Source organism: Apostichopus japonicus, chromosome 3 (genome assembly GCF_037975245.1).
Source record: "Apostichopus japonicus isolate 1M-3 chromosome 3, ASM3797524v1, whole genome shotgun sequence".
NCBI lineage: Eukaryota > Metazoa > Echinodermata > Holothuroidea > Aspidochirotida > Stichopodidae > Apostichopus > Apostichopus japonicus.
The window spans coordinates 7,512,370-7,527,699 of record NC_092563.1 but is presented as its reverse complement, the minus strand read 5'-3'; the positions used below and the strand labels follow the sequence as shown (position 1 = coordinate 7,527,699).

At 38.9% G+C, this 15,330-nt stretch overlaps 1 protein-coding gene across 2 annotated transcripts in view; it reads left to right on the top strand.

Annotated features, from left to right (window-relative positions):
- The window catches only part of LOC139961823 (protein spire homolog 1-like), a 50,767-nt gene that overhangs the window by 21,370 nt on the left and 14,067 nt on the right, over positions 1-15,330 (top strand). For both annotated transcript variants that reach the window (XM_071961369.1, XM_071961376.1), the window contains exons 4-7: positions 9,652-9,777; positions 10,389-10,466; positions 12,050-12,211; positions 14,293-14,379. In XM_071961369.1, coding sequence (XP_071817470.1) covers positions 9,652-9,777; positions 10,389-10,466; positions 12,050-12,211; positions 14,293-14,379 — 453 coding nt within the window. The remainder of the gene's footprint in view (positions 1-9,651; positions 9,778-10,388; positions 10,467-12,049; positions 12,212-14,292; positions 14,380-15,330) is intronic.

The window sequence follows — 15,330 nt, the reverse complement described above, 5'->3', positions numbered from 1 at the left end:
GGCTGTCCGGTCTTCCCTACGACAGAGAGGCTTTTCAGAAGCAGCTGCCGCGATGGCAGCCGACGCTAGAAGGGGAACGACCGCAGCGACTTACGATTCCCGTCTGCGGAAGTTCGACCAATGGTGCCGACCGAGACAGATACTGCTGCCTGCTGCCTCTGTGACACAGATAGCCGAGTTCCTCCTCTCACTCTTTGGAGAGGGGAAACAAGTCTCCACCATCAGGAATTACAGGTCGGCCATCGCTGCCATCCACCAGGGCTTCCCAGATGGCTCCACACTGAGCAATAACCCGTACATTGCACAGCTCATCAAAGGCATGGCAAATCGTCGCCCACAGATCAGACGGCTAGCCCCCTCCTGGGGACTCTCAGCAGTGTTACATGCCCTGGCAGGACCACCATACGAACCAATGGCTAACGCCTCCCTGGCTGCCCTCACAAAAAAGACACTCTTCCTCGTCGCAGTGGCGTCAGCAAGAAGGAGGAGTTGCCTCGACGCCCTATCCACCAAGCAGAATCACATCAGATTTGAGGGCCACGGGGTGAGGATGGTTCCAGACCCGTCATTTATTGCAAAGAACCAGACCTTGACCTTCCTGCCAGGAGACATTTTCATCCCGGAAATTAAGACCATGTCATCAGTAGCCGAGGACAAATGATGGTGTCCAGTCAGGGCACTGAAGTGGTACCTGAGCAAGACAGAGAAGTTAAGACAATCAACTTCTCTCTTCATCATACCACGACCACCCTACGCAGCGGCCTCCAAAGACACTCTATCCAGGTGGCTAGTAGAGATCATACGCCCGTTCACATCGGGGACCTCCCGACCAAGGGCTCACGACGTCAGAGGGGTCGCGGCCTCTACAGCCCTATTCGCCGGCATCCCGATAGAGGACATACTCAAAGCAGCAGCGTGGAAAACTCCAACTACGTTCGTCGCCTGCTACTTGACCGACACTTTACACGCCGAAGCGGCATTTGGTAGCGCGGTGATGCGAGGTCCGGTGGGTAACAGGTCCCACCCCTCGGGCCTCCCACCATCGGGCAGTGCCACTCGGTGCTAAGGTTGTGAGGAGACAGGTAAGCGAGGAGCGAAGTAAATATTCCAAAACTTACTGGTTTGGATATTTACGAGTGACGAGCTTACCTGTCTCCATTCCCGCCTCCCTCCCCCGAGAGGGTGGTGGGACACAGCCGGACGGAGGAGCGGTCGCTCGACTTGACTCACGACTCCGAGCTTCACACCAGATAGACAGAACCACCATCCACCAGAGAGCCATCAACTATGTCTATCGGTGAGTGTACCTATGTGTTTCCGTATGCGTTTGCGTACATAGTCTTCCACTTTCGTTCTCACCTAAGTTGGTCTAAGGGTAACAAGTGCCGGACCGTAAATCTTTAGGCTCCTTGTTAGTGTAAGGGGTAGTTCCGCCTGCAGGGTTCAGGAGAGTGTCCCCCCTTCCCGCTGCGCCGGGGAGGGTTACACTCCCCCCTGCTAGGAAGGCGTCAGTGAATTTTTTGTTAGGGGTTCACTTTGGGAAGTTAACTCGACGGGGGTCGTTGGGGGTGGCCAGTCCTTGCCACCCCCACTCCGGCGTCCGTGAGGCCACTCTTCAGGAATGGTCTCATGAGAAAGGAGGAGGGACCGGAAGGGGGGTCCGGTCATAGAGGGCGCACAGTGTTATTTATTTACCAGGACTTTATAGGCACGGTAGAATGAGGTGCTAAGGTTGTGAGGAGACAGGTAAGCTCGTCACTCGTAAATATCCAAACCAGTAAGTTTTGGAATATCAAAATGTGATTCAAATTACCATTCTCATTTGTCATATGAATAAACCAAAAGTGTAATATTTGAGAAGATACATTCGCTCATAGGATTTTGGGAATGATTGAGCAGTTAAAACCTTAACCTTGGTTATCAAGTCATAGCACATGGCATTGCCAGATACAAATATAGATTATGTTTTTGTATACTACTAAAAAATCAATGACACATGCTAAGTTTCTTAATGTGGTGATGAAATACTGAAGGCATTATATTGCGAATAAATATTCATGAATTTAAATTCTGATATTTCAAATGAAATTATTATAATTAGTTTAATTATGTGTGCCCATATTATTCAAGTTGCCTAATTAAAGGGGAATGCATATATGATATCGTTATTAATCAGTGATTCATTCATCAAACTATAAACATCCCTGTAATTTTCACACAGTAAATAGGTAGAAACATTCTTGAATTGACGAGACTTGCGTGACATTCGTAAAGGGTGATTTCCTGCAAAATTTGAATATCTTCTGAAAAGGAAAATTCAGTAATCCTTTTGGTATCTATGTGAAGACTTGATATTCATTATTTGGAGTAAAAATATTGTGCAGGCAAGGAGAAAAAAACCAAAAACAGTCAATTTTGTGATTGCGTGACAGTAAATTGAGGGTGTTATCAATTCACCACTGTTGTCTAATGCCTTGATGTCGAAAAAAAATTGAAGCTTTTAAGTGAGCACTATGCTATAGCAAATATAATTAGTCCAAAAAATTGATGATACCCATGAGTACTATGTACAAATCTGCACAAAATGAAATTTCACTTTATTTTTCATAATTTAGTTACTACGGGAACCATTTGTTATTACCGACCCCATAATCAAACAAATGATTTTTCGAGGGTGAAAAAAATATTTTTAGTAACTACAAGTATTCTATTTATTGGAAACTTATACAATTTTAATGTACAATGATTTTAAATTTTTTGGTATGAAGTTGACCATATCATAGAATTGACCTGAGAACTTTCCATAATGATTTGGAAATTAAGAGAAGTACTAACAGCTTCATGACTAATGGGAAAACTTCATCCTATAGAAGATGTAGACTGTCATCTCTACAGTATATTCAGCTCTGTTCTCCATAGTGGTGAGAGTTCAGCAGTTTCTGCATCCTCAGCCACCATTAACCAACTGAATCCTAAAATCCAGATCGAAGTTCACTTGCTATCCACTACTATACACTACTGTAGTTTTGCAGTAATTTCTATATAAATTTCTTCTAGCCCAGAATGGTACTGTGAGACTCAGCCAGTAAATTCAGTTGTACTGTTTGATAATGGCACATTGTGCGGAGATTGTTGTATGTTAATTTAGGTTGATCCTTTTTTTTATTTATTAGGGTAGTAGGTCTGGAAGTTTCAATGGGGATATATGTATTTGTATGTATTTTAGATCCTCCTGCAAGCAGGAACTCGTGAAGAAGCCTCATTGGCTTATCAAAGCTGCAAGCTGACCGAAGTCAGTCTCTTACATTCATAATTTAACGTCCATGATTATGAATTGTCAATTGTCAACAACTCTGTAACTGGAGGACATACATTAATCTTGGAGTGACTCTAACTCGGGACCTTATGATTTGAAGGCACCTGCATTAACTACTGAGCTAAGTTAACACCCTTTATGTTCCTTTATGTTTCTTGAACAGTTATAATTAAATAGACCCTCTACTTGAATGAAAAATTTTGCTTTACTATGTTAATATGAATGCAACATAAAGGTTCTGCCATGTGCACAAGTAATAGACCGTGGGGATTACTTCACACTGTAAACACAAACAGCCACTTTAAATTTCTTAATCTGATCTAATCACTGTTATTTTGATAAATTTTACCATAAAGTGGTTGCTCCAGAAGATAATCTTACAACAACACATAATCCTTACTACGTATATTAAGTAGATTCTTATGAAGGCTGGTTAAGCAGTTACTCTCTGTCGATCATGCATAGCCCTAGATGAAAGCTCGATTATGTATACTGTAGGCTACTCTATAACAGCTGTTCTTAAATTTCATTGGGTAATGCATATATATAGCTGTAGTCTTGTTAGTATGTATCTGCTGACATAGTATGATTGCATTATAATCATACAACAGCAGAAATATATGATGGGTATCGTTCTGATGCATAATTTCTAGAAAGTTTACCAACAAGAATATTTATGTAAAGATTCAATTGTTTGGTAAGTAAAATCTACAAGAAGCATGCCAGTTGCGGTGAACTATGAATTAATAAAAAATGGACAAGGTCGAATTTAGGTCAAGACTTTTTGCAGTATGGTTTATCACCATGTAGCAAACTGGAAGGATTTCTTGAACCATGTCAATAAAGGGTATTTGATGGTATTTTTCTTAAATCATAGTTGTAGAATATATAATTATGTAAATTGTATCAAAAGTTAACATCCTGAAGACTATCTGAAAAAGTTCAAAAAGTTTTCAAGCATTTTAAAGAATAATATCATAAAGATCATATCAGAATAATTTGCAGGCCTGTGGAGATTAGAGAGGGTTGAGGAAGGGATGTGGGATATACAGTATATGTAGGTATGTACCTGTAGGTGGGAGAGGGGGGGGTCAGTGTTTATAGAAACATTTTAACTGTTCAGATGGAAAACACCTTGGTCAGTTCTACAAATGGAAACAAGTCAAACAACCTTCATTATTAACTATTTATTCACCTGGTATTAATGACATGTATACATGTATGCTACTAGTTAATTGGTGTCACTGTCTCTATAAATTTAATTTTATATCTTCATAGGTTACATTGGTCATGAACAACTAGATCTGTATTTAAACCCTGAAACAGCAGCGTATGTACAGTATATACAACTATATACGCACATTATACAGATGCATACAGTGCATTACATTTCTAAATCATTACATGATTCAAACATTTTCAATTCAAGTTTCAATCATTAGTGACATTCAGGTGGAAGGGTTAAGTCTTCTTTCTTCGTCCATAATGGTTAATGTTTAAGTTTAGAGTATTAATGACTCCTAGCCAGTTTGTGCCATATTTAGTACATTTGTTGTTATATCTTATGAACAAACTCTATTGAAATTTTTGAAAAAGCTCTTTTTGTTACCAAGATATATACATATATTTGAAGTTTTGATAATTCTGTGAAACTCATTAAATATGTGCAAACTATGAGGTGGAGTGTTGCGCTCATCAAAATTTTGTATTTTAGGCATTAATAAGTTAACCTCTAATTACAAGTCCACGTACTGTATCTCATTTGAATAATGTGATGTTCCTCTTTTCAAAGAAGAAAATCAAATATTTTAAAAAATCACTAATAGGCCACAAACCTGTGTTTCAGTGTCCTTGAAAGGAAGGTTGTGAAAACAAAGGAAAGATAAAACAGAAAATTAGGCATTCACTCCTTGTAGGTCAGCAGGGTACATGATTAGCTAACTGCTTATTCATAAATAAAACTAGAACTAAGAAAAGACTTGTAAAATGGTCAATCTTTGATGGATTTTGATGGGAGTTGCAGCTATTTTCATGATTTCTAATGCCTACTACTTAGAGTGACGAGAACAATGTTGTTCATATAGGTGACCCCATACACCTTTAATTAATGAGAAATTTGCACTCATCCATTTACTTACTCAGAATGTTTGTACCTGCCTAGCTGCAATATGTTATACAGGTCTAGCATGATCTGCCTCAGCTCCTAATGACATGGGAGCTGCTTTGCAGATTGTAACAAGATCCATTGTTTTGTTAAAAGCATTAGCCTACTACAGATTTAACACATGGTTGCTACAGTAAAGTGGTACAAGTTTGTATTACCTTTGTGCTTGTGTATGGTGTCATGAATTCCTAGTAAACCTGGGTATATTCCAGTCTGTCTTCTTGTACCTGGTCTATGAACCGTAAAATAGTATTCCTTTCAATAAAGGCAGTGTTTATCAATCAGTGGATAGAAATGACCCTGGTAATCTCTGTAACAAGCAGTATTTGTAGTACTAAAAAAACCTTTCTTATTGTTTTGGTTTGAGCATAATGGAATGGTTCATTCTACTGTAGTATAACAGCATATATAATTGGTGTTGAAGCCAATGTATGCCCAAAACTAAAGTCAAAATGCAAAGATGAAACTGTATGGACCTCACATTGTTCTGGGGTATATCAATTAATACCCATTTTCATGTTTTTATTTTTGCTTTCTAGTTTTTGTCCTTTTATGGGCACGGTTGCTATGGTAACCTGTTAAGGTTGTACTTTCTAGCAATACTTTTCTTCATACAAACCTACAGTACTACAGTGCGGTCAATATACTGTATCTACCTTCATCCCATTAAGCATTCAGTCTAATGAATGTTTTGATAATAGACTTTGTACACTTACAGTCGTAGGTACAGTGGACTCTCCCTTCACCACTATGGGCCACATCCAGGTTTTAACTGCAACAGCTTCCTGCAGTGATTCTGTAAATAATGGGCTGCTATTGTGCTTAGCTTGACTCATCAAGAAATGTAGCTTACCAGATTCCTTGGTAAATATTAGTCTTAGGGATGACTTTCATTTAACTACATGTCATCGAAATAATCTTGGACTTTAGATCCCAAATCTGCTACCGGTTGACAGTTGTTTGTGGATTATTTATTCTCTGATTGAAGCTTTTTCACTGCAACAAAACTCTATCAAAGTAGCAGAAGCTGAAAAGTCCCTGATCTACTTCTATGTATCCAACCATGGAGCTCAGTGCTACAGTTGAATGAAAGAACTGTTCACTGTTTTGTGAGTCACCAGATGCTTAGGGGCAGATTTATTCTAATTGGGAGTTGCAACTTGCTGAAGTATTTATTTACTTTCCTCCTTGTGTGTCCTTTCCCAATTCACGCTTGTTATCGTGTCAAGAGTAGCTGTCTGTTGTATGTGACTGGATCTTTCCTATCTACTGCCCCCTTAACTGTCCCACAATGCCCCCCCCCCCCCATTCACTCTATCACCAAAAGTGTCAACTGAGCTCAAATTTCTTGGTGATTTATTTCTCTCTTGAAATGTTTGCTCTAGTACATTAGACAATAATCGATACCTATTGCAGTATATATCTGAGTTACTCGCTACATGTGAAGCACTATTTCCAGGATTGTTTAGTAGCCGTCATTTATCTTTCGTTGTAGAATTGCCCCTGCTTCTCAAGCCAGATTTTAGAGAAATGCTACCCTCTACATCCTCCAGATCTTAAGTCCCGTCTCTTATTTACAGTAATACCAACTGTTTTCATATCCTGTTGTCTGACCTGATGCCCGAATGTGTAATTGCTATTTACATGGCATCACAGGATTGATGTTGATGTTGATGGACTATAATATAGTACAGTACTAATGAATCACCTCCTATAGACTTTTAACCTTTCTTACATGTACTGTTTACTTCCAAGGACATCATATCCAAAGACAACAAAGTTTTAACTAACTTTTATTACCAATATCCTTATTTTGGAGACTTTCATTTTATAGAGCTTGATTGATGAGATTGTGAAAGGCTCAATTTATACTGATATGCTGGCCATTCGCTTAGGGTATCATACAACACTTTACGTCAATGTTGTAATCTATCAGTATGAATCTGTTATCATGGATTATTAAATCATATAGTATGTACAGACAAAATATAGATCTTTAAGGGATAACAAATGAGAATTAAAACAAGGAGGAATTGATGAAAACAAACCAGAGCTTGCAAAGCAAAAGTTAATTGACCCAACAACCCTTCTGATAGCTTGATGAGTTACTGTTAAGATGTAAAAGTTTGAGATTTGGGTGTTTACAGGTGACCTCTCAGCCAACTCCCTCTTCTAGTATATTTTGCTTTCCTTTCTGAAATAATTTAAACAAACAAACATCTTAACTTTGTTTTTACAATTTCCTTTACCTCAACTGGTACAAAGATAATTTCAACTTGATTCCTCTCCTAAGATTTTAGTCTTACAGATCAGAAAACTTAAAGAGATGGTTCATGCAGTAAGATCATATTAAGTACCCACAGTCACGGTGACTTGTTTTGTTCTGGAGCTCAGATCAATCGACTGTTGTACTTGTTTTGGTATTTTGCAATTGATTATTTGTGCAGACAGGAAACTTGTGTAGTAAAGTGGCCACTTAATTGAGCTACACAGAGACGAACAGACAGAGTTAATTTGTGCCTCGGTTCATACATCGGCCGACTGTCTTTGTAATTAGTTGGATCTTAATCGGCATGAGTGATGGTGAATACTCGTTGCAATGAGCGTTTGTTTACAGGAATACAGAGTCTATGAATGTAGTGTATTGGTGTATAAGTCACTTCGTAATAGCAGTAATGTTAGCATAGTCCAAACGTTTATATGAAAACAATATTAACCCCTCAGTGAGGACTGCAAAATATTCAACAACAATACAAAACTGACTAGACTAAACGGACTAACTGACTAATTATTATTATTAATTTTATAATTATTATTATTAGTATAATAATTATTATTATTACTATTATTATTATTATTATTGTTAATATTATTATTATTATTTTTATGATGATGAATATTATTATTATTATTAGTAGTAGTAATATTATTATTATTATTATTATTGTTATTATTATTATTATTATGATTATTATTATTATGAGTTTTGGAGTGTGTTTTTGCTTTGCTCACCTCCTAACATGTTTGGTACAGTAGGTTAAAACCTCTACAGAAGCCTTACAAGTATAAATTATGCATTTAAAGATCTGTATTAATAATAAGTTCATGCTTCTCTTTTCAACAATGTTTGTTACAGATCAAATTTTCATTCTGATTTCTGCTGGTATCTTTCGGTACCTTTCAGTTCATATTTTACACAGATCTCTGTTTCCTTGAATTTTAACAGGAGATTTAAGTAATTACTGGTCCATTTTATTCTGTGAAACTAAGCCAGACATATTCTCTAAGGTTTTAAATCCAAATAGTGTCTGGCATTCGTGGGAATACCAGCTTTGTTAACAAAATGGAGGATTAATGTACATACTTTAGAAAATCATAGGTTGTATATTTCCGCTAATGGTAAGGAATAGTTCCAATAGCTTTATTAAACTATAGTCAAGAACGTAAATAATTTGGTTCCACAGTGTATAGCAGAAAATTTGCTGTTGCTTTTCACAGAGTAAAGATATCATCATAGGTCATCACACTAAAAAATAAATTTGGAAGTTTCTGGTTAAAGCAATTAGCGTAACGATTGGCCTGCTGTTTCTGTATTGTACTAAAAAGGTGTCGAAGTAATCTATACTGTAGGACTCGAAAAGAACTGACGGCACTAGAAATGTTCAGAAACATTTTGTAGTGCTCTTTCAAGTTTTGTCACAGCCTGTCACCCTTTTCTCGCCTCCATCTGCCACCTTCCCCCCCCCCAGCGTCTCCCCCTCTCCTCAAATGAAAGTCTCAACTTAATGTGCTTAGCAAATGGATCAAGTGCTACACAAATCATGCAATGATGTGAGCAGTTTGTTTATAAATACAAATAATACAAAATTTTGCTGAACTTAATGGAATTTTTTTCCAACAAATCTCAAACTTTTTTTTTCTCACAAAATGTTAAACTTGAATAATCCCCTCATTCCCCTGTTCCATCCGTTCCCCTATATTGCCATGGTCATTCTCATGATGTTATGACACTTAGCCGGTGAAATATAGTCAACTTTTTAGCTTTCAGCGTGTTTATTTTGTTTTCCTGAAGTCTCATATATTTGTTACACTAAAGCAGTATGCATATTAGCATTCATACAGTATATTTATCAATGTTGCTTTTTCATTCTCTTTTATCTCCCATGCACAGTCTTGTAGTAAACATGTGGCCAACTCAATGGATGCTGCCACCCACTACCAAGCTGTGTGCAGAGCACTATATGCTGAAGTAGAGGAACTCAAAAGCTTCTTGAGTAAAATATCCAGCAGTAACCAGGTACAAGGTGTATCCAGTATCCCATTTGTAGCATAGGAGGCTACCAGATACCAGGCTACCTGCATTACACAAATGCAATTTTGCATACTACGCTAGGCAGTATCTTACTTCCTACATTACAGTTACCTTGCTATCTCATATAACAGTCTGCAAGATAGCAGACTTACGTCCTATGCAGCCTTGCTGCAATAAGCTGCAGCACCCTGAGTGTGCTTCTTTTGACATGTTACCTAACCCTATTGTAGCATGGAAGGCTACAGTATGTGGCTTCCTACATTATACTGTTATCGTTACAACAAATATACCTACTCCTAGCCTCATCTGCAACAGCTTTGGGCTGATGCTGTTGCTGACCTCAAGAAATTGCACATATTCTAATTAATTTCACCATGCATACATGTGTGGAGCAAAAATAACTGCTTCATCAGGTGAATGTGTAAAGAGTACATATTTCTATGTGCATTTAAAGCTATGTCATTCAAATTTAATAACTGTTAACCCATCAGTCCTTTTGGTTAATCTGTATTTTAAATTATGTCTACAATTTCTACTCCCTGAAGTTTTTGAATAAAGATTCATCTCTCTCTCTCTCTTTTGTAATTTTGTTGTAGATTCTGAAAAAGTTAGCCGAAGAACAGAGTTCAGGTTGTATCGAGAACCACATTGAAGATTTACTGCCCCAAGAATGGGTAAGAGAAAATTGCTGCTTTATCCTCTTCTTAAATGTATCTGTTAAAAAGAGAAAACTCTTGTTTGTTTCTTTAGTTTTTCAAAAAACTTGGTCTCTAAAAATGACAGGTACAGTCACATGCTGATTAAAAAAAATTCTCCATTCTGAAACTCTGTGTTGAAACCAGACTGTTATATGCACAGTATATTACGAAATATCTTCATTACAACATCACAGAATTTGTGTTGCACTTTAATTTCAAAGAACCACCTTTCTGAGAGCTATGTCATCATAGGGCATATAGACGTTTACGACACGTTTGATACGTCATGCCTTACCTGTCTCCTCAATGCTATTGTACTTTCACTATACCATGTTTAGCACCACCTGGTAGCACCCTGACCCTAGCTTAGTAAGTGGCCCTTGCCAGTCTACCGTGTAACCACCTTTATGCAGGCGCGTAGCCAAGGGGGGGCGAAGGGGGCAGCCACCCCCACCCCCTTGAGCATATTTTTTTATTTTTTTTTATGTTTTTATGATATCGCTAGTAATTTCAAATGAGAAAATGCTAAGATGCAATTTACAAGGCCTTTGAAGTGCCATTTCCAGCGATCTGGGAGGCATTTTCAGCCAAAATGGTGGCGCTACGCTTCAGATAGCTTGAATTGCCGCATCTAAGGCTCTGATAGTTTGCCTACAGTTTCGCCCCTCCCTTGGCAAATTCCTGGCTACGCGCCTGCCTTTATGTGGCTTCTGAATTGATGGATCTGACAGGAAGAGATAAAGGGCTAATCCAGGGATATGGAATTGGGAGTGCAACTTGCTAAAATGTTGCCAAGTCAGTAGGTTAGGTAGAAGATGAAAGTGCATCAGTAGACTGGTGACAGGTAAGAGTGTCCTTGATTGTAAATTCCCAGACCAGTAAGTTTTGGGGGAGTCTACTGCCTGCCCTCTCCTTCTACTACCCAAAGTTTCTAGAAGAGCATTGTATTCATCACGATCCTGATCTCCGTTTTTTGGTAATCATTGGAGATCAAATACACACAATTTGAGGAGCATGATTTACCTATGGACTATTAAAGGTATGCTGTATTGGCCTCAAATATGCCAGATATTCAAATATGGCCACATTTGGTCAAAATTTTTAAACTGGTTTAATTACCACCTTGGAATAAATGAACCTCACTGGGACATTCAGTCATCTTGTGTGTTCATTTAGAATGTCTGAGAACAATTTGGAGAACAAAGACCCCCAGGAAAGTACTTTTGAAACTTCTAGCAATTAAAGCATGCTATAATTTAGGGCCTATGCATACTACCTCTAAACTGCTTATCTCTAGCAACAACAACAACAAAATCCTGTAAAGGTAATGAGGTAATGTAGCGAAGTTGGAGAGCCTGGTGTTCAAATCCCTGCAAGATTCTCATTCAGAGGTAGACGAAGACAAAAGCAGAGAAATTAGTTAAACAGACAAATGTCACAGTTGTAAGTGAATTTGAACACTGACCTATATGCATCATTGTGTGTTTGGGTATTCTGTTTTGTGCTGTTTAATTAACTGGTCTCGTCATAACTAACGACCCGTTTTGATTTACTTTTAGGGGAGGATATGGATCCAATGTCTACGAGACCTTCGCCAGGGTATACGACTGAATAAAGTCAGCACCAGCCGGGTTTCAAACTCCATCGAGTACGAACTGACCCCGTACGAGATACTGATGGATGACATCAGGTCAAGGAGATTCTCTTTGAAGAAAGTAGAGGTAAGCAGAATGGTTCCACTGTTTAAAGTAATTAACTGGCATATTGTTTAAAATTGTGTATAAGATGAACGCATTACCTCAGGCGATAGTGTTACAAATCTCCTTAACATTGACGTTCACTCCTCTCATGACAATCTCCGTTCAAGGTTGCCCTGCAGGCTTCTTAGACTACAGAAATTAGAACTGTTTAAGCCCTGGTCCCTCTTTACCAACTTCCTTACTGACCCACTCCCATTACCTCACAGACCCACTTTCCATCACCTCGCCGACCCACTTTCCATTACCTCGTCGACACACTTTCCATTACCTCATCGACCCACTTCTATTACCTCGCCGACCCACTTTCCATTACCTTGCCGACCCACTTTCCATTACCACGCCGACCCTCTTTACCAACTTCCTCACCGACCCACTTCCATTACCTCGTCGACCCACTATCCATTACCTCGTCGACCCACTTTCCATTACCTCGTCGACCCACTTTCCATTACCACGCCGACCCTCTTTACCAACTTCCTCACCGACCCACTTCCATTACCTCGACGACCCACTTCCATTACCTCGTCGACCCACTTTCCATTACCTCATCGAACCACTTCCATTACCTCACCGACCCACTTCCATTACCTCACCGACCCACTTCCATTACCTCACCGACCCACTTTCATTACCTCACCGACCCACTTTCCATTACCTCACCGACCCGCTTCCATTACCTCACCGACCCACTTCCCTTACTTGGTCCCCTCTACACTCATTAACTTTGATTTTACCGATGTTTAGTATACTTCAAGGATGGTGAGGGGTTGTGGGGACCTGGGAGGCAGCATGAGCATGACACTCCTTGCGTTTCCTGTTTAAGCCCTGGTCCCTCTTTACCAACTTCCTTACCGACCCACTTCCATTACTTCACCGACCCACTTCCATTACCTCGGAAACAAGGTCAGTGTCCCCTGCTCGACATCTTCACCTGAAAATGGGGACAAAAGGCCTGCAATCTGATCTAAACATGGTCTTGGGTATCGGAGGAAATTGATGTGAGAAGCAAAGACAGTGGTAATCATATCTTCTATTGTGTGGATGTTGCCATAGTTACAAGTACAAACTCTTGTGTACACATGCAGATATTGAGTCACATTATCCTGCTCTTATCAATAGGTTATCAAAGATGAGGAGTTTGCGATCTTTGTACCTTACAAGCTGTTAGAGCTTGGTCTTCTTATATAGTTGATAGGTTTTGTGGTAGTTCTATTTATCTCACTTCAGTTTAACTTACTAGGAGATGGATTTTTCATATCAGAATGTAAAAAACTTGACATACTTTTTATAGCAAAGGTGTGTTTGTCAGCATTCCATATTGGTTATGCATAGATGGTGTGCTTTAATTTTGAAGCACGAGACATTTATCCTATATATGAGAAAGTTTTATGTGTATGTGAAATATATGTGCAAAGTAGCTCTGCTATTAGCCTATAGCATGGATGGAATATAAAGCGACATATGTTTTAGGGTTAACATCTCTACACATATATGATGAATGTATAAAAGCTTCAAATAATTAGATGGGTTACAAAATTCTTTGGTTTAAGTATGCTGAAGGTGCTAGGCTGAAGTTTCAGTGATTGTTAATACATCTATTAATATTTCCATTTTTAACATTTGTACCAGTTATGTGTCTGTTTCACGGATCTGTGCCAGGAGTAAGATAACTTCAAATTAATTAAGGGCTTAATTATTGTTAATTGTTTGAAGTACTATGATGGCTTCATCAATTTAATACATCAAATTGGACATTGGACTTGATACGATCTGCTTTCTGCTCGTTTTCATTTGGGGGGGGGGGAGGGGGGAGGAGGTTACATTGTGGTTGGTGCAGCATACATGTCAGATATTGTAAAGATTGGAAAATAACAGTTTTAGGAATCTTCCAGTGCAGGCTCATCGCCACAGAGTGGAAGTAAAACCAAAATTTTGAAGTATTATGAATTGATGAATGTACCATGGATGATAAGATAGGTAATGTTCATGTCAAATACTGCCCACCTTTATGTGTGAAAATATATTTGCTTTGCTCCCAACAGATTACAGACCATATACCACGGAGGGTCAAGAAGGAAGCCCATGAAATCATACTTGACTTTATACGCTCGAGACCTCCATTAAAGAAGGTAGAGAAACCCAGTTAAACAAATATTCCAACAATTCATGCTGATAATCGTTCTTGGTTAGAACCATGATCAGGTTTTCATTAGGGGGGGGGGGGCTCGGTGGGATGGGAAGCTTAGGTGGGGTGGGGGTGGGGTGCAGGAGTGTCAGGTGTTTCCTTTGACCTTAATGCCAGGGATATTTATTTAAGGATGCAAAATTTTCATTTAACAAGCATGAGCATCTCAGTTTTGGTGGGAGGTAGGGTCTTCTGGGATCCAAATGCTCTCATAGGTCAAAACCAATCATTTCTTTATCCTTTTGTTGTTTATCTGGTTATTTATTATTTGCTTGCTTGCGGTCATAAACAGTAACTTGGAGAAAGCTGCCTCTTATCTCCTGGCAAGATGGTATCATGGGAAGAGGTTGCAGAAAGGGGGTAGTTTCAGCAGATGTTCCATATTCATATCCTCACAGCTATAGGTCTACTGAAATCATGTACCAGTCTTCCTACATAACCAAGTATCAACCATTTTCAACCCATGCAATGAAATAAATGATACAAGGTGTGCATTGTAAGCCTCCATCTTGAATCTTTACCACAAGTAGCAATTTAACACTATGGCAATTTAGCACAATAACATTACCATGGTAACACTGAGGAAAATGGAACAAACAACGAACCACCCCAAGGCACAAATTGCTTGTTGTGAGACCTAAAATATCATTGCTTATTCTATAACTTTTCCCAGGGGGTGATGATATTTGATGCAAAGTCCTCATGTGTATAAAGGTTTTGCCTCAGGAGCAGACAATTAACAGTAATATTGAAACCAGTGTAAGAATGCCACACAAGTATTCATGTTTGTTGGCATATTTGCGGTTGGAAATCAATATTACATATCAAGAATGATGAAACCATTTGATCAGGGGGTTGTTGGATATGTCTTCTTTTAGTAAAGATGACTTCAGAC